The following is a 26048-nucleotide window of genomic DNA, read 5'->3' as shown; positions in this document are numbered from 1 at the left end:
CCGCATTGCTATGACTGTGGTGTAGGCCCGCAGCTACCGCTCCAGTTTGACCCCTAGCCTGGGAACCTCTATAGGCCATGGGTGTGGCCCTAAAAAGACAAAAGACAAAAATAAATAAACAATATCAAACACATATTAATAAAGAATAAAAAGATTTTTAAAGACTTTAAAGAACAAAAATGCACATGATCATCTCAATAGATGCAGGAGTAGTGCTTGGCAAAATCAAACATCCTTTCACGATTAAAAAAAAAAATACTCAGTAAACTAGAAATTGATTGGATGTTCTTTTTTTTTTTTTTTTTTTGTCTTTTTGCTATTTCTTGGGCCATTCCCGCGGCATATGGAGGTTCCCAGGCTAGGGGTCCAATCGGAGCTGTAGCCACCGGCCTACACCAGAGCCACAGCAACGCAGGATCCGAGCCATGTCTGCAACCTACACCACAGCTCACGGCAACGCCGGATCGTTAACCCACTGAGCAAGGGCAGGGACTGAACCCGCAACCTCATGGTTCCTAGTCGGATTCCTTAACCACTGCGCCACGACGGGAACTCCCTGATTGGATGTACTTCATCCTGATAAAGCCCATCTATGAAAATCCCACAGCTAATGTCATAGCTGATCGTGCAAGACCGAATGCTTTCCCCCTAAAATCAGGACCAAAACAGGTGTATTTGCTCTCAGTATTTCTATTCAACATTATAGGAGAGGTTTAGGCAGGGCAATTTAGCGAGAAAAATAAGTACAAGACATCTAGACTAGAAGGAGGTAAAACTATTTGCAGAACACGATATTGTTACAGAAAATCCTAAGGAATACACACACATATACACATGCATGCTCACACACACACACCTACTAGAGCTAATAAATGAGTTCAGCAAGGTTGCAAGATAAAAAATCAGCATACAAATTCAGTTGTAATGGGTGAATTGTATGGTATGTGAATTAGATCTCAGTAAGTCTTTTATAAAAATGAACTGTATTTCTGTATACTAGCAATGAACACTCAAAATGAAATTAAGAAAACAATTCCATTTACAAAGCATTAAAAAGAATAAAATGCATAGGAATAAATATGATGAGCAACGTAAGACTCATTCACTGAAAACTACAAAACACTGTTGAAATAGATTAAATAAATGGAAAGATTCCCCCATGTTCATGAATCAGAAGACTTAATACTGTTAAGTTGGCAGTACTCACCACATTGACAGATTAAATGCAATCCTACCAAAATTTCAATGAAAACAGAAATTAGCAAATCAAACCTAAAATGCATATGGAAGTATAAAGGCCCAGGATAACCATTGTTTTTCTTCATGAAAAAGAAGAACAAAGTTCAAAGACTCATACTTCCGATTTCAAAACGTACTGCTCAGCTGCAGTAATCATAACAGGGTGGTACTCGTGGAAGGAGAGATATAGAGCTCCATGAACTAGACTTGAGAATACAGAAATGAACCCTTGCATTTATTGTCAGCTGAGCTTCAGAAAAGGTGCCAAGACAATTCATTGAAGAGAAAAATAGCCTTTTCAACAAACAGTACTGAGACGACTAGATACTCATATGCAAAAGAATGAAGTTGAATTCATTCCCTACATCATATAGGAAAATTAATTCAAAACAGGTGAGAGATCTAAACGTAAGAGCTAAAACTACTCTTGAAAGAAAATATGGACATGTAATAGTACTAAGGGGACTTCGAGTTTTAGCACCAATATGTAAAGGGATAGTTTGGAGAGTAGACCTTTGTTATGGAGAATATTCTGGATATATTTTGCAATGCTTTCTCTTCTTCTTCCTACCAGAGCCAGCCCCTTCTAGTCTTCCTATGTCACCAAAGCGTAGAGGGGAGAAAAGCTAGGAAGTGTTAAGGCACAACCCAGGGACACAGACCTGCAAAAAAGACTAAGATTTAACAAGATTGTAGGATGGTCCCTTTCCCCCATTCCTTAAGGCCACCCCAGCATGACTCCAGTATAATAGTGATTTATAGCTGAAAGAGTACAGGCAAGACACATATTCTATCTAACAAGGAGTTCTTTGAGAAGTCCAAAGACAACAGGATAAACAAAGCAAGGCTGTTACAGGGATTCTAAGCCTCTGGCACCTGCAGCAAAAGCAAACATTAAAGTTGTGGTGAATAAGATATGAAGAAAATAAGCATTAAACACACACAACACACACATGAGTCCAACTCCCTGCTAAATTAACATAAACTCCACACTACTGCCTTTTAATCTCAGTTCCTGTTACCCACTGTCCAATTTTTAACAACAAAAAAGTACAAGGTAGTCTAAAAGACAAGAAAAACACAGTTTAAATAAAAAGCAAGCATCATAACCAGACACCAGTATGACACAGATTTTAGAATTATCAGGCATGGAATTTAGAACAACTACAATTAATATGTTAGGGGCTCGGATGGAAAAAGTAAATAACATGTAAGAACAGATGGGTAATGTAAAGAGTGATATAGAGGGATCTAAGAAAATTTTTTTTTAAATGCTAAATATAAACACTAGCAGAAGTGAAGAATGCCTTTGATGGGCTCATCTATACACTGGAAATGGTCAAGGAAAGAATGAAGATAGGTAAGCAGAAACTTCCCAAACAAATGCAAAGAGGAACAAGAATGCAAACAACAGAACATGAAAGGTCTGTGGGACAATTTCAAAAGGTGTGTCATACGTGTAATTAAGATACCAGGAGGAAAGGAAAAAGCACAGAGTAAAGCAGATATTTGACGATAATAATGGCTGGGAATTTTCCAGAATTATTGAAAGACACAAAACCATCCAGGAGACTCAGAGAACACAACACTAAGCAGGATAAATTTATATATAAATTGTATTTATATATGAATTTATTTAATGTAGATACATACGTATATGTATGTGTGTGTATATATATGTATACATGTGTGTCTGTGTGTGTATTTCCTTACAAGTCTAGAAACCTCTTGCTAATAAGGTCATATTCCATGTAGAAACTCCTTTGTGACAAAGTATCTAACTTGATGTCATTGCATTGGCCTGCCACCAGGGATCAGTGTAATGTGGGCTTCATAAGAGCAGACCTGCAAGTCAGAGACCTTGACTTTGAACGTATTCAGTTTTACCACCACATAAAAGAAAAGGCGGCTATCATGAAGCCTGCAGCGTTCAGAGAAGTGATATTGGAAAAGGACACACAGAAAGCAAAAATATCCTATTTTAGCCATGGGACATAAAGAAATGTCATCAATTTGTATTAATTATAAGTAATATCTATTTAATTAGCCCCATTGTATTTATATTCATTTTTTGAAAGGTCTTATATTTATGTATCTTAAGAACAATAATATAGCCTATAAAATATAAAAATCTAATAGTTAAAATCTGTATCAGAGAAAAAACATTATTGTTATATTATTTGTACACATACTATTTAATTGGTTTTACTACTAACTGCAACTGTTAACTAATCCTGTTATTTTTCTTAAATAACAGTGTTTATGTAACAGAATAGCAAGTAATACAGAATACATATAATCTAAACACCTAATTTATATTTTATGTTAAAATAATAATATGTGTATATAAGTATTTATTACATATTGTGCCAATTTTTTGGTCTCGTATAGCTGTGTCCTAAGTTGGCTGTCTAAAAAGTTCATCTACGTACACATAGATGTCCTTCACAGAGCCTGACATGCAGAATTTGGCTCTGAATTGTTTGACAGTTATTGGACAGGTATTTCTACTGGTTACTGTTTTTTTGAACCAGTTTAATCTAAAGGCCTCCGGAAGAAATATGTACTAATATATTTCATGTGTCTGAATGAGACAATGACAGATTAATTGAAGATAAATTCAGTTAAGCTAGTCATTAAAAATATAAATGAGGTAATTGTCAAGAAAGTAAAAAAGCTTTGTTAACCTTAAAATCTAAGTTCAGAAGTCCTATGATATATTCTCTTTTTTAGCAAAAATACCTGGACAAGCCCCTTCTTGGCTTCTAAAAAGATATTTGAGGTAGGAGATTACCTACTTCTTTTACTCTGTCTTATAAGATTCTGATTTTGAATTAAAGTAATATGTAAAAGTGACTTTTTAAAAAAATTTTTATTATAGTTGATTTACAGTGTTCTGTCAATTTCTGCTGTACAGCAAAGTAACCCGGTCACTCACACACACCACACACACACACCACACACATATTCTTTTCTCACATTATACTTCATTATGTTCCATCACAGGTGACTAGTTTATAGTCCCCTGTGCTATACAGCAGGAAAAGGGACTTTTTGATAACAATTGCTAATTATTATCTCCTTATAGTCTACATAGTGTCTATGATTAGGTCAGCTTTATGCACAGAGGTGCCCATATGATGTATTTTGAAGGGTTCAATATCCCTAAGCTATCCCTAATGGATGCCATAACATCTACAGTTAGACATTTATTTTTATGCAATTATCTTTGCTTTATCCATGTTTCTCTTTTTAAAAAGATACTTCTGGCATAAGATAATCGCTTAGCACTTTAAAATGAATGACCAGCAAAGGCTTTACTTCTATAATTGCAGCTGAAGCATTGACCACATAGGGATATTTACTAGTACCTAAAAACTGGGAATGGAATAGAAGGGGAAGTCAGGAATCACCTAGATGAACTTCGCAGTTTTGTCCAAACTTGTAATTATTATATCGCTAGCCCCCTTGGCAAGTTTCCCTATCTTCAGAAATAACGAATATGAACAACCATCTGAACAGTGGATATGGAAGCATTTTAGCACAGACTGAATTTGCACAGCAGAGGAAACATGGTACGCCCATGCTTCCTTCCTTGGCCTCTTTTCTAAGAACTTGGTTTCTGCTCAGTACAATGAGTTCTGTTGAAATATATAGACTCTCTTGCCCCCAAAACCTAGGAAATTAGATTAAGAAACCATCTTTGGCCATACCTGTACTTGGATTTGGAATCGATTAATTTAAATTAAGACTTAATTTTAAAAATATATTACTTATATCTATGTTATATATTAACATAAGAGAAAGTAGTAGAAAAAGTACTGGAGTTAGAAGATAACGTATTCCAGATCTGCCCCTCCCTCTTACTAGCTATGTTATCTTGAGCAAATGTTAACCTCTCTGATTCCCTAACATTTCCTGACATTCCTTCTCTGATGTAAGATGGGGATAACATTGGGCATCCTGCCTGTATCACAGAACTGGACTGGCAAGAGCCCCCAAGAGGTAATATCTATAACAATACTTTGCATACCGTGAGGTGTAAAATAAAATACAGCTACAACACGGCATTACATTATTTTTGATTAGATAGTTTGTTATGACACTGAAATCAGAGTACCCAATTTCTTTCAGCTCCCAAAGTATGATTCAGAGGCTTAGCAAAGACCAACAAAGCTATGTTTTAGAAATCAATAAGAGGCCAATTCAGGAAACAATCCACCCTAAGAACACTGATTTCTATGAAAACTGTTTCAAAGTGACATCCTTGAAGTGTCCTATGAGCAAACAAGTTCCCAGGTGGACTGAGAAGACAAGGATACCGACAGAAGGTTTTGTTTGTATTTTCTTCGTTTGTTTAGGATTTTAATAAATACGAAGGTGGCTTTCACTGTATCATTAATAAATTCTGTGAAATCTGCATTATGGAAACTGTTTTTGTAAATAGGATAGAGAGTCATTTTATTCCTAACTCTGAAAAATATTCGCGGTAATTTCTATATGAGTTGAATATAGAAGAAAATTATTTCGGTTATTTGTATTAACTACCTCTAACCATTTCTTCTGGGGCCATGGATGGATTCTAAATACTGATCAATCATAGCAGTAAAAAGAAATCAAGTTGTTGAAGCTGAGTGATGAGCTTATAGGAGTCTCTCTCTTTGGAGGAAAAGTGAATTTTTTTAATGAAGCCCAAAAATGTACTCTCTCACTCTCAGTGGTGCTGTAGATCCCGTGCCCATCAATGTGCTCAGTGACATGATTATTACCCTCTCTCACCTTCATCAAAGTATGGTCCAGATTCACTACCGTCACCTCCTCGCCTGCATACTTCTCCACCTACCACAATCCATCTTCTGTTCTCCCCAAAGCAATGAAATTGTTGCTTCCAGAGTCATCAGTTCTTCTCACACTTGACTCCTCTACCCTTGGTTATTCCCAGAGCCTTTAAATTCTCCCTGGATTCACTGAACAATTCAACATACATATCTATAGAATTCCTCTCTCCTTGTTTTAGTCCTGTTTCTCTGGCCATTCATGTTTGGTGTCCTACATGGGCTTCTCTTCCTCTGCCTGAATTTTATTTTTTTAAATTGAAGTAGAGTCAGCCTGAATTTTAAGTGAACTATTCCTCAGTATTCCATCCTTTGGTCTCTCCTGTTCTCACCACATACTTTTATTTCTGAGCACTCTCGCCTATGCCTGTAGCTTCAATACACAACTGATGATCATCATATTTTTTCATCATCAATCTAGGCATCTCTTCTAAATCCCATACTCATCTGCCTACTGGATATATCCATCCGTTTTCCCTCACAGATACTCATAGTTTAACTTGCCCACTACTGGTCTCTTTCTCCTCCTGCATTCCATGTCTCAGTCAGTAATACTGCCTTCCTCCACTTATCCAGCTAATAGCCCAAGACATATCCTAACCTACATCTCTTTGGTATCCAATATTGAGAAGCTCTATCCATTCCATTCTCAAAGATTCTCTTGAATTTGCCCTTCTTCATCGCAACTGCTGCTCCCTTAGTTCAGACTCCCTTCCAGCCTCCCTTGAGTTACCACACTAGCCTTCTAACTTGTCTCCCTGCCTCAAGTCTTTTCTCCAACCTGTCATCCTCCTGGCTGCCAGTGTGATCTTTCAGAAATGCAGATCTAATTATATTACTTCCACGCATAAAATCTTCAATGGCCCCTAACAATTCAACTTTTAAAACATCAAGCATCTACCAGACGCAAATTATTCCTGTCTCTGGAAACCTCTCAAAAGTTACGAACAAGGTGTCTAGTTCTGAACCAGTCATTCACACTTTCCTGACGTTCTAGTCATGCTAAACCATACTTGTGGCTTAAAGAGTGTGCCATGTTAGTCCCATTGCCTAGATTACTACTGTTTTGTTTACGTAGCTGACTTGCAATTATTCATCAAGACTCAGATAAATTCGGAATTAGGAATCTTTCCTTATCCAGCCCTAACTATGGCTAGAAGTCCCCCATCAGCAATCCTATAGTAAGCACCTTGCCTCATCTCTATAGTTACTTATTCTGTTGATGCTTTACTTTTCTCTGTCTCTCTCTCTCGTCCCAACTGTTGGACTATTAAAGTCAATGACTATATTTTTCACACCTATTTACCAAACTGAACATAATGCCAGATACCTAATAACCATCCAATGACTATTTGCTGAATGGTCTAGGAATGGCTTCTCAAGAGACTATAGATCCAGCATTGCCAGATATTGTGCTCATACACACCCTCATACACGGTCTTTCAAGTCTAGTTTAATTCAGTGAGTGTTTAGTCATCAGTTTCCTTTCATTTTAGTAGTGGACAATTCTTTTAAAAAAAAAAAGCATTATTGTGGAAATTTCAAGCATAAACAAAAGGAGAGAGAATAGAATAATGAATCACTGGTGCCCGTTATCCACCCTAAAGAGTTATCAGCATCCTGCTATTCTTGTTTCATTTGTATTCCCACCACTTTTTTTGCTAAAAGTATTTTAAGCAAAGTCAGCAAACCATGTTGTTTTGCCCATAAATAATTCAGTGTATATCTCTAACTAGATAAACATTTTTTTTACAAAGCATAATGTATTTCTTGCTTTTATTCTAAACATACTCTACTTTTTTGTATGCTATCTATATATCAATCGAGGCATCATAATTACAACTAACACTGCCACATCCTTGAAAATATCTACCAATCTTCCTTCAGGCTTTACTCGGGATGTTCTTCCCCTTCTCTACCTATATGTATTGAATTTTTTTTAATTGTGTTAAAATACACATGACATAAAATTTACCATCTTTATTTTTAAGTGTTCAGCAGTGTTAAGCACATTCACACTGAGGTGCACAGTTTCCAGAACTCTTTTCCTCTGGCAAAACTGAAATGCCATACCTATTAAAAACTGCCCATTCCTCCCTCCTCACAGCCCCTGGTAACTATGCTACTTTGACTATTCTAGGTTTCTCAATTAAGTGGAATTGATCTTTGGAAGACAAATACAATATTTGTCTTTTTGTGACTAGCTCATTTCACTCAGCATAATGCCCTTAAGGTTCATCTATGTTGTAACACATGTCACAATTTCCTTCCCTTTTTAAGGCTGAATGATGTTCCATTGTATGTATATACCATATTTTGCTTATTTATTCATCCACAAATGTGCATTTGGATTGCTTCCACCTTTGGACTGTTGTGAATAATGCCGGCATGAACATGGATATACAAATAACTCCTCAAGATTCTCTTTCAATTCTTCTGGGCATGTATCCAGAAGTCGAATCGCAGATCATATGGTAATTCTAGTTTCAGTTTTTGAGGAACCACCAATCTGTTTTCCACATCGACTACACCGTTTTACATTCCAGCAAACAGTGCACCGTGGTCTTAGTCTCTCCACATCTTTGCCTACACGGATAATTTTCTGTTTTTTGACAATAGCTGCCCTAATAGGTGTGGAATGGAATAAACACTTTAAAAATGAACTTTATTTTTTAACAGTTTGCTAAGCATTTTAATGTTATTATACTCTTATTATCACACTTTACAAAATAAACAGTAATTCCTTCATATCATCTAATAAGGAATTTCTAACATGCTTTTCTCATAATTTTACCTATATCTTCATCCTTCTATGTCCTTGAAAGAAACTTTGGAGCCACCACTGATTCCTCTTTTATTCTCTCACCCCGTATCTAATTCATGAGAAAATCCCAAAATATACTCAAGATACTTGTCTCCCCGTGCCTGTACTTCTCACTCTTGTGCCACTGCCACCACGCTGCTCCAAGCTACCATCCTCTCTCCGAGACTGTTTCAGCGGCCTTCCGAAAGACCTCGCTGCTTGTTACCCTTGCCCTGTTCCATCTGCTCTCAACTCAGCAACCAGATGATTCTGTCAGATGGGACACTCCTCAAAGCCTTCCAGTCTCCCTGCTTCACACTTAGTAAAAATCAAAGTCCTTACAACGGCCCTGAGGCCTTACGTGAACTAAGTCCAGTGACCTCTCTGAGCTCCTATGACATCTTTTCCCTCCTTCACTCTGCTTTAGCCACGTGTCCTATCTTGGTGTTCCTTCAACACCCTGCCATGCTCCTAGCTCAGGGCCTTGCCTAGAATGCACTTGCTTCTGATGGCTACTTGACTCGTTTCCTAACTCCTTTGACAGGTCAGCCTCAGGGGGAGGCCTCCGAACACCTTTTCAAAAACAGAAATTAATCCATCCCCTGAGAATTCTCTATTCCCCTCCCCAGGTTTTTTTCCTCACATAAATTTTATTATCTGATATATATTTATAAATATATATAGATGTATCTTGTTTACACACTTATTTTCTGCCCTGTATTTAAAGTATAAGCTTCAAATAAATATGCATTTTTAGACAGACACTTTGGTACCTAATGCTGAATAAGTAATTGCTTAATCAGTTCAGTTTATATAGCTATACATATTTTTATGGTTGCTCCCCAGGTCTTCATCACAACTTAAAAAATAGTATGAAAGAATGTACATCTTTCCAAAGCAAGAAGGCTGGTGTAAATTGGACAGACGATGAAAAAAGAATCTACAGGGATAAAAAAATATCTCAATCTGAAGAAATATTGCAGTATTTGCTCCCAATCATGAAAAGCACTAAAAATGTGCAAACCACTCAGATAAAACAGATTTTCAATCCAAGAACCAACTTTCAAATCCAACATCAGTAAGTCAATACAATTTTGTTATTCTTAGCTACTTAATATATGTACACTCTTTTTTAAGGAAAAAAGGCTTATTTGGGGGGGGGGTCTTTTCAGGGCTGCACCCACAGCATATGGAGGTTCCCAGGCTAGGGGTCAAATCAGAGTTACAGCTGCCAGCCTACGCCACGGCCACAGCAATGCCAGATCCAAGCCACATCTGCAACATACACTACAGCTCATGGCAATGCTAGATCCTTAACCCACTGAGCAAGGCCAGGGATCGGACCTGCATCCTCATGGATGCTAGTCAAATTTGTTTTTGCTGAGCCACGTCTGGAACTCCATGGCTTATTAATTTATTATCCTAAGAAACAAACACAGGCTCTTAAAAATAGTGGCAGCTACATCACATTTGACAAAGGGACAAAGACCCAAAGCCATAAGAACACATAGGATATGTGAAGGAATAAGTTATTAGGCCTTATTCAACTGTTTATTTGCATGAAAACACTCATTAATTTGGATCTATGAATAAAGTATGTATTAATAAAGTATGATCATAGCCTGATTTGAAGTTTCTCAGGTGTGTTTAAATCTTATAATCCTAGGAGGCAACCAGAATTAGAAATAATTAACCTGGGAGTTCCTGGCGTGGCGCAGTGGTTAACGAATCCGACTAGGAACCATGAGGTTGCGGGTTCAGTCCCTGCCCTTGCTCAGTGGGTTAACGATCCGGCGGTGCCGTGAGCTGTGATGTAGGTTGTAGACGCAGCTCGGATCCCACGTTGCTGTGGCTCTGGCGTAGGCTGGTGGCTACAGCTCCGATTCGACCCCTAGCCTGGGAACCTCCATATGCCGCGGGAGCAGCCCAAGAAATAGCAAAAAGACAGAAAAAAAAAAAGAAATAATTAATCTCAGCTGCCTCAGCTTATTGATATTCACAGGAAAGCAGGAAGGGTAAGACCAGATTTCTTTTAAAGATATAAAAAATAGTTGAACCCTCACTAAGGCCAAAAGGAAACTCATATAAATAAAAGTAAGACAATAACAAGCTGAAAATAATAAATTAATACTATTATCAACAGATATTCATAAAATACTTGCTATATGCTACACACTATTCTGTTTACACACATACACACACATTTTACATTCTCTACATAAGGAAAGTGAAGTTCAAAGAGGTTAAGCAATCTGCCCAGGGTCACACAGACAGTAAGCAGAAATGGATTCAACCCTGACTAGATATTTGACTGCAGAGTCCTTTATCAGTATGCTTTGACATTTCTTTTCATAATAAAAATTAAAAACACAGAAACAAAATACTTAATATTCAAATATTGCCTATAAATCAGTGACAAGATTATGAGTATTTTAATAGAATAATGGATTAAGGGTATGAACCAGGAATTCACGAAAGAAAAAAACACATGGCCAATGATCATTTAAAAATGCTCAATCTCACTTAAATTCAAAGAGTGGAAATTAAAACAATAATGAAATACTCTTCATATTTGTCTCTTAGTGGAAGAATTGATTCACTGATTGTTGAAATATAAACAGGTACAGTTTCTGGGAGGCAGTCCAACAATACAAATGAAAAATCCGTAATATTTACACTCATTTTGACTAAGAAATTACACTTTTAGAAACTGATCCCGAGGGGAAAAAACCTAGGAAAAGCTATATTTCTGTAGTGATATTTCAGTATTGCCTGAAAGAACCAAAGCAAAAAAAAAATGAATCTAAACACCCAACAACAGAAGACTGCTTAAATAAATTATGGCACATACTAACGTGAAAGATTATGTAGCTACTAAATATTATCAGTGTATATTAATTAACATGAAATTATGTTCACAGTATAAGTGAATAAAAGTTGCAGAACAGTTTGATTTGGTATGGCTGCATTTATAGGTTATGTATATATATTTAATGTGTGCATATTATACACACTCAAACACATATACACCTGGAAACAACTCTGGAAGCAATATTCCCAACAATGATTATCTCTGCATAGTACTGGCAGAATATGCTATGTCTCTTCATGCTTTTTTCCATAAATTTTTATTAATGCATATTTCTTTATTGTATAATCAGCAAAGTCAATAAAAATTATAAAACTAGGCAGTTGGTGGCAATTTCTAGTAGGATGGGGTAGCTATCATGCTAGTGAAGGCAGAGCCTAACAGAAATTGAATCAAATAGGTCAGCTAATATGAAAGACAGTATAGGCCCAGGCGAATAAGAGATCAAGTATGATAATATCAGCATAGTAAAAAATCAGGAAATTAATAACAAAATACAACAGACCTAGGCAGCAAGGCTGAGAAGCTAAGGATCTGGATATAAACAAGGGGTCTGAGAGGTGACAGGACGTTGCTTGGTTTTTAGTCATTATTTTCACAAGAGATCCCCTATATATTTTGAACCTAGACTTGCACTCAGTGTGGACTGGCCTGAGCCTGAAGGTCTATATAAATGGTGGTCTTCATTAATTAAGAACTCTTTGTTTACACGTAACAAAATAATTCAAGCTCACTTAATCAGAAAGCATAAGGTAAGGTAAAGGTGGGGAAGGACTGCAAGAAAATACAAGGCTAGGAGTTCCCGTCGTGGCTCAGTGGAAACGAATCTGGCTAGCATCCATGAGGACACAGGTTTGATCCCTGGCCTTGCTCAGTGGATTAAGGATCCCCATTGCTGTGAGCTGTGGTGTAGGTCTCAGACACAGCTCAGATCTGGCGTTGCTGTGGCTCTGGCATAGGCTGGTGTCTACAGCTCCAATTAGACCCCTGGCCTGGGAACCTCCATATGCCACAAGTGCGGCCCTAAAAAAAGACAGACAAAAAAAGAAAGGTTAATAAGTTGGAATTTATCAAAATAACAGCGTTTGCCTTTATTCCTGTTAAGAGAATAAAAAGACAAGCTATATAATATGGGAGAAAATATTTGCAAAGCACGTAAACAAGAAACATATCTATGTTAACAAAAATCATAACTCAACAGTAGGGGGCCCAATCAAGATGCCAGAATAGAAGGACTTGGAGCTCACCTCCTCCCACAGATATATCAAAAATACATCTACACATGGAAAAATTCTCACAGAATATCTACTGAACACTGGCAGAAGATCTCACCCAACCAAAATTGCAAGAAAGATCACCATGCAACCAGGTAGGATGATAGAAAAAAGGAATTATGACTGGACCTGCACTCCTGGAAGGAAGCCTGTGAAAGGAGAAAGGTTACCATACTCTGGAAGCCCCTTCACCAGCTAGGAGATAGCTGGTTCAGAAAGGGAAACTTAGAAGCTCAGAGAAGAGTGCAGCAACCAGGTTACAGCAGCCAGAACAGAGAGAGATCAGCACAGACAATCTGTTAGTGTGTGCAAGGGCTCGGTGCTAAAACTCAGAGTTTCAGACCTGGGGAGAAGGCTAGGGTTGGCTGAGCAGAGACAGCCTGAAGTCTGGAGTGTGGAGTGTGGTACCCGTCACAACTGTGGATGCATGCAGGGCCATCGAAGAAGTGCCCTTCTTAATGGGCCCACAAAGGAGGTGTGGGGGCTATGTCATCCACGGATTTAGGCAATAGCCAGTGCCGAGGCCTCTATGACCTAAGCACCTGCAGGATATCTGAGCAGATTAGTGGTGTTCCCGTGGCTGGGGCAGATCAGCATTACCTGAGGCTTTGTGGAGGCAGGGCCAGGGTCTGAGCTGACTGAATAACTCCCACAGCAGGTCCAGGTGCTCAACTACTGCAGTCATGGTACCTGACTTCAGTGGATCTGTGCCTATGGAGCTTACTGGTGGCTTTGTGAGCATAGCACCTGAGGGACACCAGGGCTGACTACCTGCATTCAGTGGTTGAGAAGGGGCCAAATGCAGTGCCAACAAGAGTGTATTTTGTGAGCCTGTACAACAGGTGACAGGTGACACACAGAGAACACTCCCTGGTGAACAGTTCCTTCAAAGGAATAATCAGTGGCCCCTGTCCCAGTGGGAGTGCTCCCATCCTGCCTACCTCACACTGAAGTTCAGAAACAGATTTGAGGTCTTCTACTTTAAAAACTAGGGAGCAGATCCTGGCCCTGACAACAGACCTGGCTGTGACAACCAGAGAGCAAAGAGGAGGTCCTGCTCAATATCCATGGCGGGCTCTGGTCACCACAACACCAGATCACACTCCACATCAGGGGATAACAGCCAGCACACGCTGAGGAAAGATGTGGCAGGCATCCATACTAAAAACAGCCCTCGCACCAAAAACATTAGACTGACACAGGCTACACAAGGACTCTCCCACATAAAAACAGCCCTTCAATGGCGTTCCTTTTGTGGCTGAGCAGGTTAAGAACCTGATAAATATCCATTAGGATACAGGTTCGATCCCTGGCCTAAGTGGGCTAAGGGCATTGCCACAAGCTTCAGCTTGGGTCATAGATGTGGCTCAGATCCAGCATTGCTAGTGGGGCTGTGGCATAGGCCAGCAGCTGCAGTTCCAATTCAACCCCTAGCCTGGGAACTTCCATAAGCTGCAGGTGTGGCCATAAAAAAAGAAAAAAAAAAAAAAAAAAAAAACCCTTCAAGACCAGTCATTGTTTCTCATAAATTCATGGAGTTAGAGAAATATAAGTAAAACGAAGAAGCAGAGAAATGATTTTTAATTAAAAGACCAACAGAATTCCCCTGAAAGAACAAACAATGAAACAGAACTATCCAATCTACTAGACTCCAAGTTTTAAAAGGAGGTAAGAAAATTACTGAAGGAGGAGTTCCTGCTGTGATGCAGTGGGTTAAGAATCTGACTATAGGGGTGGCTTGGGTCACTGTGGAGGACTGGTTTGATCCCTGACCCAGTGCAGTGGGTTAAAGGATCTGGCATTGCCACGCTATAGTGTAGGTTGCAGCTACAGCTCAGATTCAGTCCCTGGCCCAGTAACTTCTATATGCCATGGGTGCAGCCATTTAAAAAAAAATTACCAAAAGAATTAAGAAAGGTATTGATATAAATGCAGATTTCTCTTAAAAAGGAACTAAAAGCTATAAAGAGGAGCCAAGTAAAATCAAGAAATTCATTTCACAAGCTGAAATCTGAACTAAACACAGTAATTAGCAAATGAATACATGATCTGGAAGACAGAATAATGGAAATCACCCAATCAGAACAGTAGACAGACAAGTTTTTTTAAAAATCAAAGCAATTATACAAGAACTATGGGTTAATATAAAGTATATCATATAGGGACCCCAAAAGGAAAAGAGAAAAGAGAATGGAAAATATATTTATGATTGAAAACTTCCCAAATCTAAAGAAAGAAACTGATATCCAGGGACAGGAAGCACAGAGGATATCAAATAAGCAAACACACCAAGATATAATTAAAATGTAAAAAAATTAAAGACAGGATTCTAAAGGCAACAAGAGGAGTTCCTCATTGGTACAGTAGGTTAAGGACCTGGTGTTGTCACTACTGTGGCTCGGGTTGCTGCTTGACCTGGGTTCAATCCCTAGCCTGGAAATTTCCACATGCCACAGGTGTGGCCAACAAATAAATAAGTAAAAGAGGCAAGAGAAAAAAAAGAGTTAATTACAAGGGAACCTTGATAAAACTATCAGCTTATCTCTCTACAGAAATTCTGCAGGTCAGGAGGGAATGGCAAGATGTATTCAAAGTCCTTAAAGGCAAAAACCTGCACCCTATGATATGCTACCCAGCAAGATCATCATTTAGAATAGAAGGAAAGGAGTTCCCGTCGTGGCTCAGTGGTTAATGAATCCGACTAGGAACCATGAGGTTGTGGATTGGATCCCTGGCCACGCTCAGTGGGTTAAGGATCCAGCATTTCCATGAGCTGTGGTGTAGGTCACATGTGGCTCAGATCTGGCCTTGCTATGGCTCTGGCATAGGCTGGCAGCTACAGCTCTGATTAGACCCCTAGCCAAGGAGAGAGAAAGAATTTCTCAGAAAAGCAAAAAACTGAAAGAATACAGCAACACTAAACCTATCCTAAAAGAAATATTGAAAGGTTAACTCTAAATAGAAAAGAAGACTCTATAAGAAAGAGAAAAGCACAATTGGAAAGTAAATAACTTAAATTAGCCAGTAGTATACAGATTTTAAAAAATAATAAATTTAAAAATTTTTGAGGACTTCCTCCTGCCATGGTGCAGTGGGTTAAGAATCGGACTGCAGCAGCTCGGGTCCCTGCAGAGGTGCATATTCAATCCCTGGTCCTGCACAGTGGGTTAAAGGATCCAGCGTGGCATAGGTGGCATAGGTCACAGCTGTGGCTCTGATTTAATCCCTGGCCCAGGAACTTCTGTATGCCATGGGTGCAGGTATAAATTTTTTTTTAAAACTTGGAAAGCGCTAATAGCTACAGCAAAAGGATAAACATGAAATTGTAAAAAAAAGGACATCAAAATCATAAAATGGATGGGAAATAAGAAAATGTTTTTTTTTTTTTTTAGAATATGTTTGATACTATATGACTACTAGTCTAAAGCAAGTAGATAGAGTAATGGGTTAACATACCTGAAAACCATAATAACCACAAATAAAATATATACTGCAGATTCACAAAAATTAAAAAGAGAACACAAGCATAATATAAAAGAAAATGATCAAATCACAAAAGGAAAAAGAGAAAGAAATACAAAATGAACTGGAAAACAAGGTTTTAAAATGGCAGTAAATACCTATCTATCAATAATTACTTAAATGTCAATGGATTTAATGCTACAATCAAAAGCCAAAGAGTGGCAGATTGGATAATAAAACAAGAGCCTACAATATGCTGCCTACAAGAGACTTTTTTTTTTTTTTGTCTTTTTTGCTATTTCTTGGGCCGCTCCCACGGCATATGGAGATTCCCAGGCTAGGGGTCCAATCGGAGCTGTAGCCACCAGCCTACACCAGAGCCACAACAACGTGGGATCCGAGCCACGTCTGCAACCTACACCACAGCTCACGGCAACACCAGATCATTAACCCACTGAGCAAGGGCAGGGACCGAACCCGCAACCTCATGGTTGCTAGTCGGATTCGTTAACCACTGCGCCACGACGGGAACTCCCAAGAGACATATTTTTTAAGGCGAGGGCACACAGACTGAAAGTAATGGGATGGAGAAAGGTATTTTATGCAAAAGGAAATGATAAGAGACAGGGTCAGCAATACTCATATTAGACAAAACAGACTTTAAAGCAAAAAGCCACAAAGATAAAGACACTATATAATGACACAAAGATCAATAGAAGAGGATATTACTGTCATTAACACACAGGCACCCAATATAGAAGCACCTAAATACATACAACAAATACTAACAGACAGACGTAAATGGAAAAATTGATGAGAATACAATTATAGTAGGAGGTGTTAATACCCCATTGATGGGCAGATCTTCCAGACAGAAAATCAATACGGTAACAGAGATCCTAAATGATACAATAGAATAGTTATATCTAATTGGTATTTTCAGGATATTACATTTTAAAAAAGCAAAATACCCATTCTTTTCAAGTACACATGGAACATTCTTTAGGATTGACCATATATTAGTCCCCAAAACAGGCCTCAAAAAAAATTTTTTAAGCCTCAACGAATTTTTTTCAAAAAAAAAAGCATGAAGCATGAAGCTAGAACTCAACCACAAGAAAGAGAAATAAGAAAAATACTACCACATGGAGACTAAACAACATGCTACTAAAAACCAATGAATCAATGATGAAATCAAAGAGGAAATTTAAAAATAGGTTGAGAAAAATGATAGTGAAAACACAACCATAAAAAAATCTATGGAGAAGTACCCCTTGTGGCAAAGTGGAAAGAATCCAACTAGTATCCATGAGGATGAGGGTTCAATCCCTGGCCTCTCAGTGTATTAAGGATCTGGTGTAGCTGTGAGCTGTGGTATAGGTAGCAAATGCAGCTTGGATCCCAGCGTTGCCATAGCTGTGGCTGTAGCCAGAAGCTGCAGCTCCAATTTGACCCCTAGCCTGGGAACTTCCATATGTTGCTTGTGTGGCCCTAAGAAGCAAAAAAAAAAAAAAAAAAAAAGAAAAAGAAAAAGAAAAAAAATCTATGAGATTCAGTAAAAGCAGTCCTTAAGAGGGAAAATCATAGTGATACAGGTCTTTCTCAGAAAACAAGAAAAATCTCAGACAACCTAACCTGCTACCTAAAAGAATTACAAAAATAACAAACAAAATCTAGAAGTCATCAAAAGGAAGAAAATAATAAAGGTCAGAGAGGAAATAAATAAAATAGAGATTAAAAACAATAGAAAACTTGGAGTTCCCTTCGTGGCTCAGCAGTTAACGAACCGGACTAGGATCCATGAGTATGTGGGTTTGATCCCTGACCTTGCTCAGTGGGTTAAGGATCCTGCGTTGCCATGAGCTGTGGTGTAGGTCACAGATGCAACTCACATCCCGCATTGCTTTGGCTGTGGCGTAGGCCAGCAGCTAAAGCTCTGATTGGACCCCCAGCCTGGGAACTTCCATATGCTGCAGGTGCAGCCCAAAAAAAAAAAAAAGGGGGGGGGGGACTCAAAATAAAAAATGAAAAAGGAGAAATAACAACCAATACCACAGAAATACAAAAAATCATAAAAGACTACTATAAATAATCATATGCCAACAAATTGGACAAGCTACAAGAAATAGACAGTTTTTAGAAATATATATCCCATCAAAACTGAATCAAGAATTAATAGATAATCTGGACAGACTAATCACTAGAAGTGAAATAGAATCTGTAATTAAAAAAACAAAAATAAAAAAACTGCCAAAAGTCCAGGGCCAGATGACTTCACTGAGGAATTTTACCAAACATACAAAAAAGAACATATACAGTAGATCCTTGTCAAACTCTTCCAGACTGAAGAGTAGGAAACACTCCCAAAGTCATTCAATGAAGCTACCATTATTCCAATACCAAAACCAGACAAAGATTCTACCAAAAAAGGAAGTTACAGGCCAGATGCAAAAATTCTTGACAAAATATTAGCAAACCAAATCTAAAAACACATAAAAAAGATCATAAACCACAATCAAGTTGGATTCATCCCAGGGTCACAAAGGTGGTTCAATATATACAAATCAATGTGATACACCATAGCAACAAAAGAAAAGACAAAACCACATGATCAGCCCAATAGATTCAGAAAAAGCATTTGACAAAATTCACATCCATTCATGATAAAAAAAAAAACAACCTCCCACCAAAGTGGGTATAGAGAGAACACATCTCAACATAATAAAAGCTATTTATAATAACCCACAGCAAACATAATACTTAATGGTGAAACACTGAAAACGTTCCCACTAAAATCTGGAACAAGACAAGAATACCCACTCTCACCACTTCTGTTCATAATAGTATTGGAGGTCCTAGCCATGGCAAACAGACAAGACAAAGAACTAAAAAGTATCCAAATTGGAAATGAAGAGGTAAAATTGTCATTATATGAAGATAACATGATACTATACATATATAAAACCCTGAAGACTCCAAACAAAAACTACTAGAACTGATAAATGAATTCAGCGAGGCAGCAGGATATTAATTTAACATACAGAAATCTGTTGTGTTTCTTTACACTAACAATAAAGTATCATAAAGGGAAAGTTTAAAAAAATCCCTTTTAAAATATCATCAAAATAAAATATTCAGGAATAAATCTGACCAGGAGGTGAACGATCTATACACTGAGAACCATAACACACTGACAAAGGAAACTGAAGATGATTCAAAGAAATGGAAAGATGTCCCTTGCTCTTGGATTGGAAGAGTGAATACTGTTAAAATGGCCCTACTATCCAAAGCAATTTACCAGAATTAATGTAATCTCTCTCAAATGACCCAAGACATTTTTCACAGAACTAGAACAAATAATCCTAAAATTTATATGGAATTATGAGAGACCCAGAATAGCCAAAGCAAACCTGACAAAAAAGAGCAAAGCAGGAGGTGTAACTCCCCCAGACTTTAGACTACACTACAAAGCTACAGTAATCAAGACAGTATAATACTGGTACAAAAACCAACATGTGGATCAATGGAACAGAACAGAGAGCCCAGACATAAACGCACACCTCTAGTCCATTAAGCATGGACAAAGGAGACAAGACTATAAAATGGGAAAAAGTCTCTCCAGCAGGTGATGTTGGAAAGTTGGACAGCTGCATGTAAATTAATGAATTAGAACACACCCTCACACCCTACACAAAAATAAACTCAAAATGGCTTAAAGACTTAAATATAAGACACAACACCACAGAATCTAGAAGAGAACATGGGCAAAACATTCTCTGACATAAATCACAGCAATGTTCTCTTAGGTTAGTCTCCCAAGGCAAAAGAAATAAAAGCAAAAATAAACAAATGGGATCTAATCAAACTTAGAAGCTTCTGCACAACAAAGGAAACCATTAAAAAATGAAAAGACAAGCTATGGACTGGGAGAAAATATTTGCAAATGAGGCAACCAACAAGGGATTAAATTCCAAAATATACCAACAACCCATATAGCTCAATATAAAAAAAAAACTAACAACCCAAACAAACAAACAAAAATAGGCAGAAGACCTAAATAGACATTCCTCCAAAGAAGACATATAGATGGCCCATAGGCACATGAAAAGATGCTCATCATTGCTAATTATTAGAGAAATGCAAATCAAAACTACAATGAGGTATCACCTTACACCCATGAGAATGGCCATCATTAAAAAGTGTGCAAATAAGAAATGCTGGAGAGGATGTTGAGAAAAGCAAACCCTCCTACACTGTTGGTGGGAATGTAGATTGGTGGAGCTGCTATGGAAAAGAGTGTGGAGGTTCCTTAAAAAAAGTAAAAGTAGAGTTGCTGTGTGACCTGGCAGTCTCCCTCCTGGGCATATATTAGAGGGAAGCCTGACTTGAAAAGAGGCAGGTACCCCAGTGTTCATAGCAGCAGTATTTACAATAGCCAAGACATGGGGGCGACCTAAATGTCCATCAAGAGATGAATGGATAAAGATGTGGTTTTATTCTCACACACACACCACACGAATACTACTCAGCCATTAAAAAAATGAAATAATGCCATTTGCAGCAACATGGATAGACCTAGTGATTATCATACTAAGTGCAGTTAAGTCAGGCCAAGATAAATGTCATATATCAATTGATTGTGGAATCTAAAATATGATACAAATGAACTCATTTATAAAACAGAAACGGACTTACAGACACAGAAAATAAACTTATGGTTAACAAAGGGGAAAGAGCATAGGGAGAGATAAATCAGGAGTGTGGGATTAGCAGATACAAACTACTATATATAAAATAGATTAAAAAACAAGAGCCCACCATATAGCACCGGGAACTATATTCAATATTATGTAATAAACCATAATGGAAAAGAATACGTAAATACACACACACACATGTCTGAACCACTCTGCTGTACACCAGAAATTAACACACTGTAAATTAACTATACTTCAATTTTTAATAATTAAAATTAAAAAACAATAATGAATAAAATCAAAACATATAAGCAGAAAAAAAAATTAACAGTAAGAAAACAAGTAGTTCATTTAGAAAATAGGCAAGAGACATGAATTGATATTTCACCAAACAGAATATACTGATGGCACATAACCACATGAAAAATTGTTCCATGTCATTAGCCATTAGGGAAATGCAAATTAAAAACTTCAGTGAGATAATCAGTACCTATCTATCATAATGGCTACAATAAAAAATAATAGTGATAACACCAAATGCTGAGGAGAATGCATAGATTGCTGATAGTAATGTGAAATGGTACAGACTCTCTGGAAAACAGTTTGGCAGTTTCTTTAAAAATCAAACAGGGAGTTCTCGTTGTGGCGCAGCAGAAACGAACATGACTAGGAACCATGAGGTTGCAGGTTCGATCCCTGACCTTGCTTAGTGGGTTAAGGATCTGGCGTTGCTGTGAGCTGTGGTGTAGGTCACAGATGTGGCTTGGATCAGGTGTTGCTGTGGCTGTGGTGTAGGCCGACAGCTATAGCTCTGATTGGACCCCTAGCTTGGGAACCTCCATATGCCGCGTGTGCAGCCCTAAAAAAAAATAGACAAAAGAAACAGACACATAAAATCAAACATATAACTATCAAAGGGTCTGCTGGGCATTAGTCCCAGAGAAATGAAGGTTTATGTTCACTTAAAAACCTATACACAAATGTTTGTTAATAGCCATAAACTGGAAACAATCCAAATGTCCTTCAGTGGACGAATCATTAAACAAACTGCTACATCCACGCCATGGACTACTCATCAGCAACAATAAGGAATGAACTACCCTACATAAAACAACTGGATGAATCCCCAAAGAATTATGCTGGGTGAAAAAAGCCAATCCCCAAAGGTTATACAGAATATGATGCCACTGATATAACACTCCTGAAATAACAAAATTACGTCATTTGGACAACAGACTGATCACCAGGAGTTAAGGAGGGGATGGGCAAGGAGGAAGGTCGGAATGACAGTAGAAGGGAAACATGAAGAAATGGGTCTGTACCTTTTTTGGGGGGGCCACACCCACAGCTTATGGATGTTCCTGGGCCAGGGGTCAAACCTGAGCCACAGCTGCGGCCTACGCCAGAGCTGTGGCAACACCAGATCCTTCACCCACTGTGCCAGGCTGGGGATCAAACTGGGGACCGAGCCATTGGCGTCAGATCCCCACCCACTGCACCACAGCAGAAACTATACTGTGTCTTGACTATATCAATGGCAACATCCTGATTGTGCTACTGGCTATAGTTGTGCAAGTATTACATTTGGGGGAAACTGGGTGAGGGCTATATGGAATCTCTATTATTTGTTCCAACTGTAGGTGAGTCTATAATTATCTCAATATTAAGAGTTTAATTAAAAGTATAGTTCAGATGGAATTCTAAAGAAAAACTGAGAGACTTTAGGTAGCTACAATTAGTAATTATAAAACTTCCCTCTCTTGAGGAAAACTTCCCTGTCTTGGACTTTTATCAGTCTTTTTACTGACTATAGGAGAAAAAAAAAACAACCTTAGAGCATGTATACTGAGTTCATTCTAATAGAATAAACAAAGTAGATCTTTAGAGCAAAGTGGAATTTTAGAGAACATTCTATTCTTTTTTTTTTTTTTTTTTTTTTTTTAATTAATTAATTTTTTTTTTTTTTTTTTTTTTTTGTTTTTTCGCTGCATATGAGTCCAGCTAGTTGAATCGGAGCTGTACATGCTACGCAGAGCACAGCAATCAGGATCGAGCCGCATCTGCGACTACACCACAGCTCACGCACGCGATCATTACCACTGAGCAAGGAGACCCCAACCTCATGTTCCTATCGATCGCTAACCACTGCGCACGACGGAACTCAGAACACTAAATGAAAGAGAATTTAATTCAACTAGATGTGAAAGTAAGGAGCTATTACATTGGAGTCTGGGGCCAGGGAAGTTATACTGAAATATATACATCCTCTAGGCACTCAGAAATACCAGACTGGAGGAGCGCTGAAAAGTCATGACCAGCAGCTAGATCATTCTAATAGCGATGAAGGTAAAAGTCTTAAAGGAGAATGAATTCACCAAGGGAAAAAATAGGATTTATACTATGACAATGCCTGAGGACTACAAATACTTAGGGTTCACAGTGGACAAAAACTCACCTATTTCATTTCTTTCCTAGACTAAACCCATCTAGTTACATACATGTAAAGAAATACAGCACATCCTGGACACCACCCAGAAATCCTCCCTTGATAAGCCAAAGGGATCTTACAGAAGCTCTTCGGAATGGCTCCAGGCTGTGTCTCAGAAGTCATCTGAAAGCTTGTCACCTCTCAAAGGGCCCAAGAAGAGGAAAAAACATTCTCAAGTCAAGGCCACCAAGACTAAAGACGTGAAACCTGTCAGCAGAAAATGCAAGACTCTTCCCCCGTGTTCTGAGAAGGACACAGACAAGAGTCTGCAAGCTGAAGAATCCAACCAGCAGGGCTCTATGCAAAATGCCCCCCATCTCGCTAAAAATAAGGGAGAGCAACCAAAAACGAAGGATGAACAACCCACCTTTCGCCTGAAGTTGCGAAGGTACAAGTAATCTAGCTTTAAGCTGCTCTGACAACTGCAGATCAAAGATAACATATGCTGACATAGTAAAAGGCAAAAAGAAACAGAAAAGCCCTCCCTGTCCCTTCATCCTCATCCCACCCCCTACACGTGTAGTTCATGTGCATGTACTAAACTATAAATTTTAGATATCCCATCTGCTTTAGTAAGAATGGCTTTCAAAGAGTTAAAAAGAAATAAGAGAAAATATAGAAAATTAAAGCTCACGTAGATACTTCTATTTAACTTTGTCAAGATGGAAAGAAAACTCCTACTTTGATTTATTCATACGCCAAAAGACTAAGCCCCCGAGGAGGGAGTAACAGGTATGATCACCGACAGGGACGTCGCTCTAGGCACTTTCATGAATCAGTCCTATGTGCAGTGTCCTAGAAACCGTCAGTGATACAAAGGACATTCCTGTATTTTCACTACCGCACATGACTGAAATAACTCAGGATAAAACAGTGCATTGTCAAGAGTAAGTGAAGCACTCCAACAATTAGAGAAAAGATTTCATTTTAAAAGATGTTAACTGCACAGAGAAAGTGTGGCACCAAAGGGAACATAAATGCATGGACTATGGTTTAAGCAGTCATTTAATGTCTCAAAATTTAGCAAAAAAATGTAAAAGCATACATCTCCAGCCCTTTTTAAGTGGAAAACAAATGGACACCTCACAGTCTGTCACTCATGAGACAGTGAGTACTAGTGAGATTCCTAAAGGACACTGCAGAGGAACAGGTATGCCAGGCAACTAAGATGCACGTGGTAAGTGAGAAAACAGAGTGCGTCAGCCTGGAGCTGCAGGTCAGCCGTGGCATCCATGACAGGAAGAGGCTACCGAGGATCAGGTAGGAGGGTGTGTTCCTGCTATAAGCCACAAGCTTAATTAGGTCCGGGGGCAAAATGGAACCAGGAAGATGAGTTGGGTGGTCTGCTCTCCACAGTATCTTGGGAGCCAAAGAGGGTTCAAGGAGAGCCCAGCGGGATGTTAAAGGAGTAACTGTTGTGTCCTGGTTTTAACAGACTTTATTTTTAGAGAAGTTTTAGGTTCACAGCAATATTGATCAGAAGGTACAGCAATTTCCCTTGTAGCCCCGAGTGCCCACAGCTGCACGGCCTTCCTGTTATCACCATCACCCACCAGAATGAGTCATTGTTACAACTGATGAACCTGCGTTGATACATCATTATCGTCCAGAGTCCATAGTTTACAGTTGGGTTTGCTCTTGGTGTTATACAATCTGTGGCTTGGACAAATGTATAATAAATGTATCCACCATAATAGTATCACACAGGAGTAGTTTCACTGACCTAAAAATTCTCTATGCTTTGCCTCTTCATCCCACTCTCCTCCCTAAACCCTGGCAACCACTGATCTTTTTACTGTCTCCACAGTTTTGCCTTTTCCAAAATATCACATAGTAGGAATCATAGAGTATGTAGCCTTTTCAGATTGTCTTCTTGCACTTAGTAATATCCATATAAGTTCTACCATGTCTTTTCATAGCTTGATAGCTCATTTCTTTTTATGGTGAATAATATTCCATTGTCGGTAAAATTTATAAACATCTAGCAATGGTAACTAGGAAAAAAAGAAAATTGACTAACAGCAGAAATAAAAGAGGGGCCACCAATACTTATCCCATAGAAATTTAAAGAATACAGAGTTATCTTGTGGTGCAGAAGGTTAAGGATCCCGTGTTGTCACTGCAGCAGCTTGGGTTGCTGCTGTGGCACAGGTTTGATCCATGGCTCAGGAACTTCCACATGCCATGGGTGCGACCAAAAAAGAAGAAATTAAAAGGATAATAAAGGAATATTATGAACAACTCTGGACCCACAAATTTCATAACCTAGATGAAATGGACCAATACCTTGAAAGTCACAATCTGCCAAAATTCACACAAAAAGAAATAGATAATTTAAATAGGCCTATATCAATTAAGGGAGTTTAATCAATAAATAATAA

General features: G+C 38.4%; 1 protein-coding gene across 1 annotated transcript in view; it reads left to right on the top strand.

Moving 5' to 3' along the window:
* Positions 1–25369, top strand: part of AGBL3 (ATP/GTP binding protein like 3) — a 102151-nt gene extending 76782 nt beyond the window's left edge. The window contains 3 exon segments of the mRNA XM_021079175.1: positions 9724–9955; positions 23655–23743; positions 23746–25369. Coding sequence (XP_020934834.1) covers positions 9724–9955; positions 23655–23743; positions 23746–24065 — 641 coding nt within the window. The 3' untranslated portion in view covers positions 24066–25369.

This window comes from Sus scrofa, chromosome 18 (genome assembly GCF_000003025.6).
Source record: "Sus scrofa isolate TJ Tabasco breed Duroc chromosome 18, Sscrofa11.1, whole genome shotgun sequence".
Lineage (NCBI taxonomy): Eukaryota > Metazoa > Chordata > Mammalia > Artiodactyla > Suidae > Sus > Sus scrofa.
Note: the sequence above shows the minus strand (reverse complement) of the source record. Positions and strands in the feature narration are given on the sequence as shown.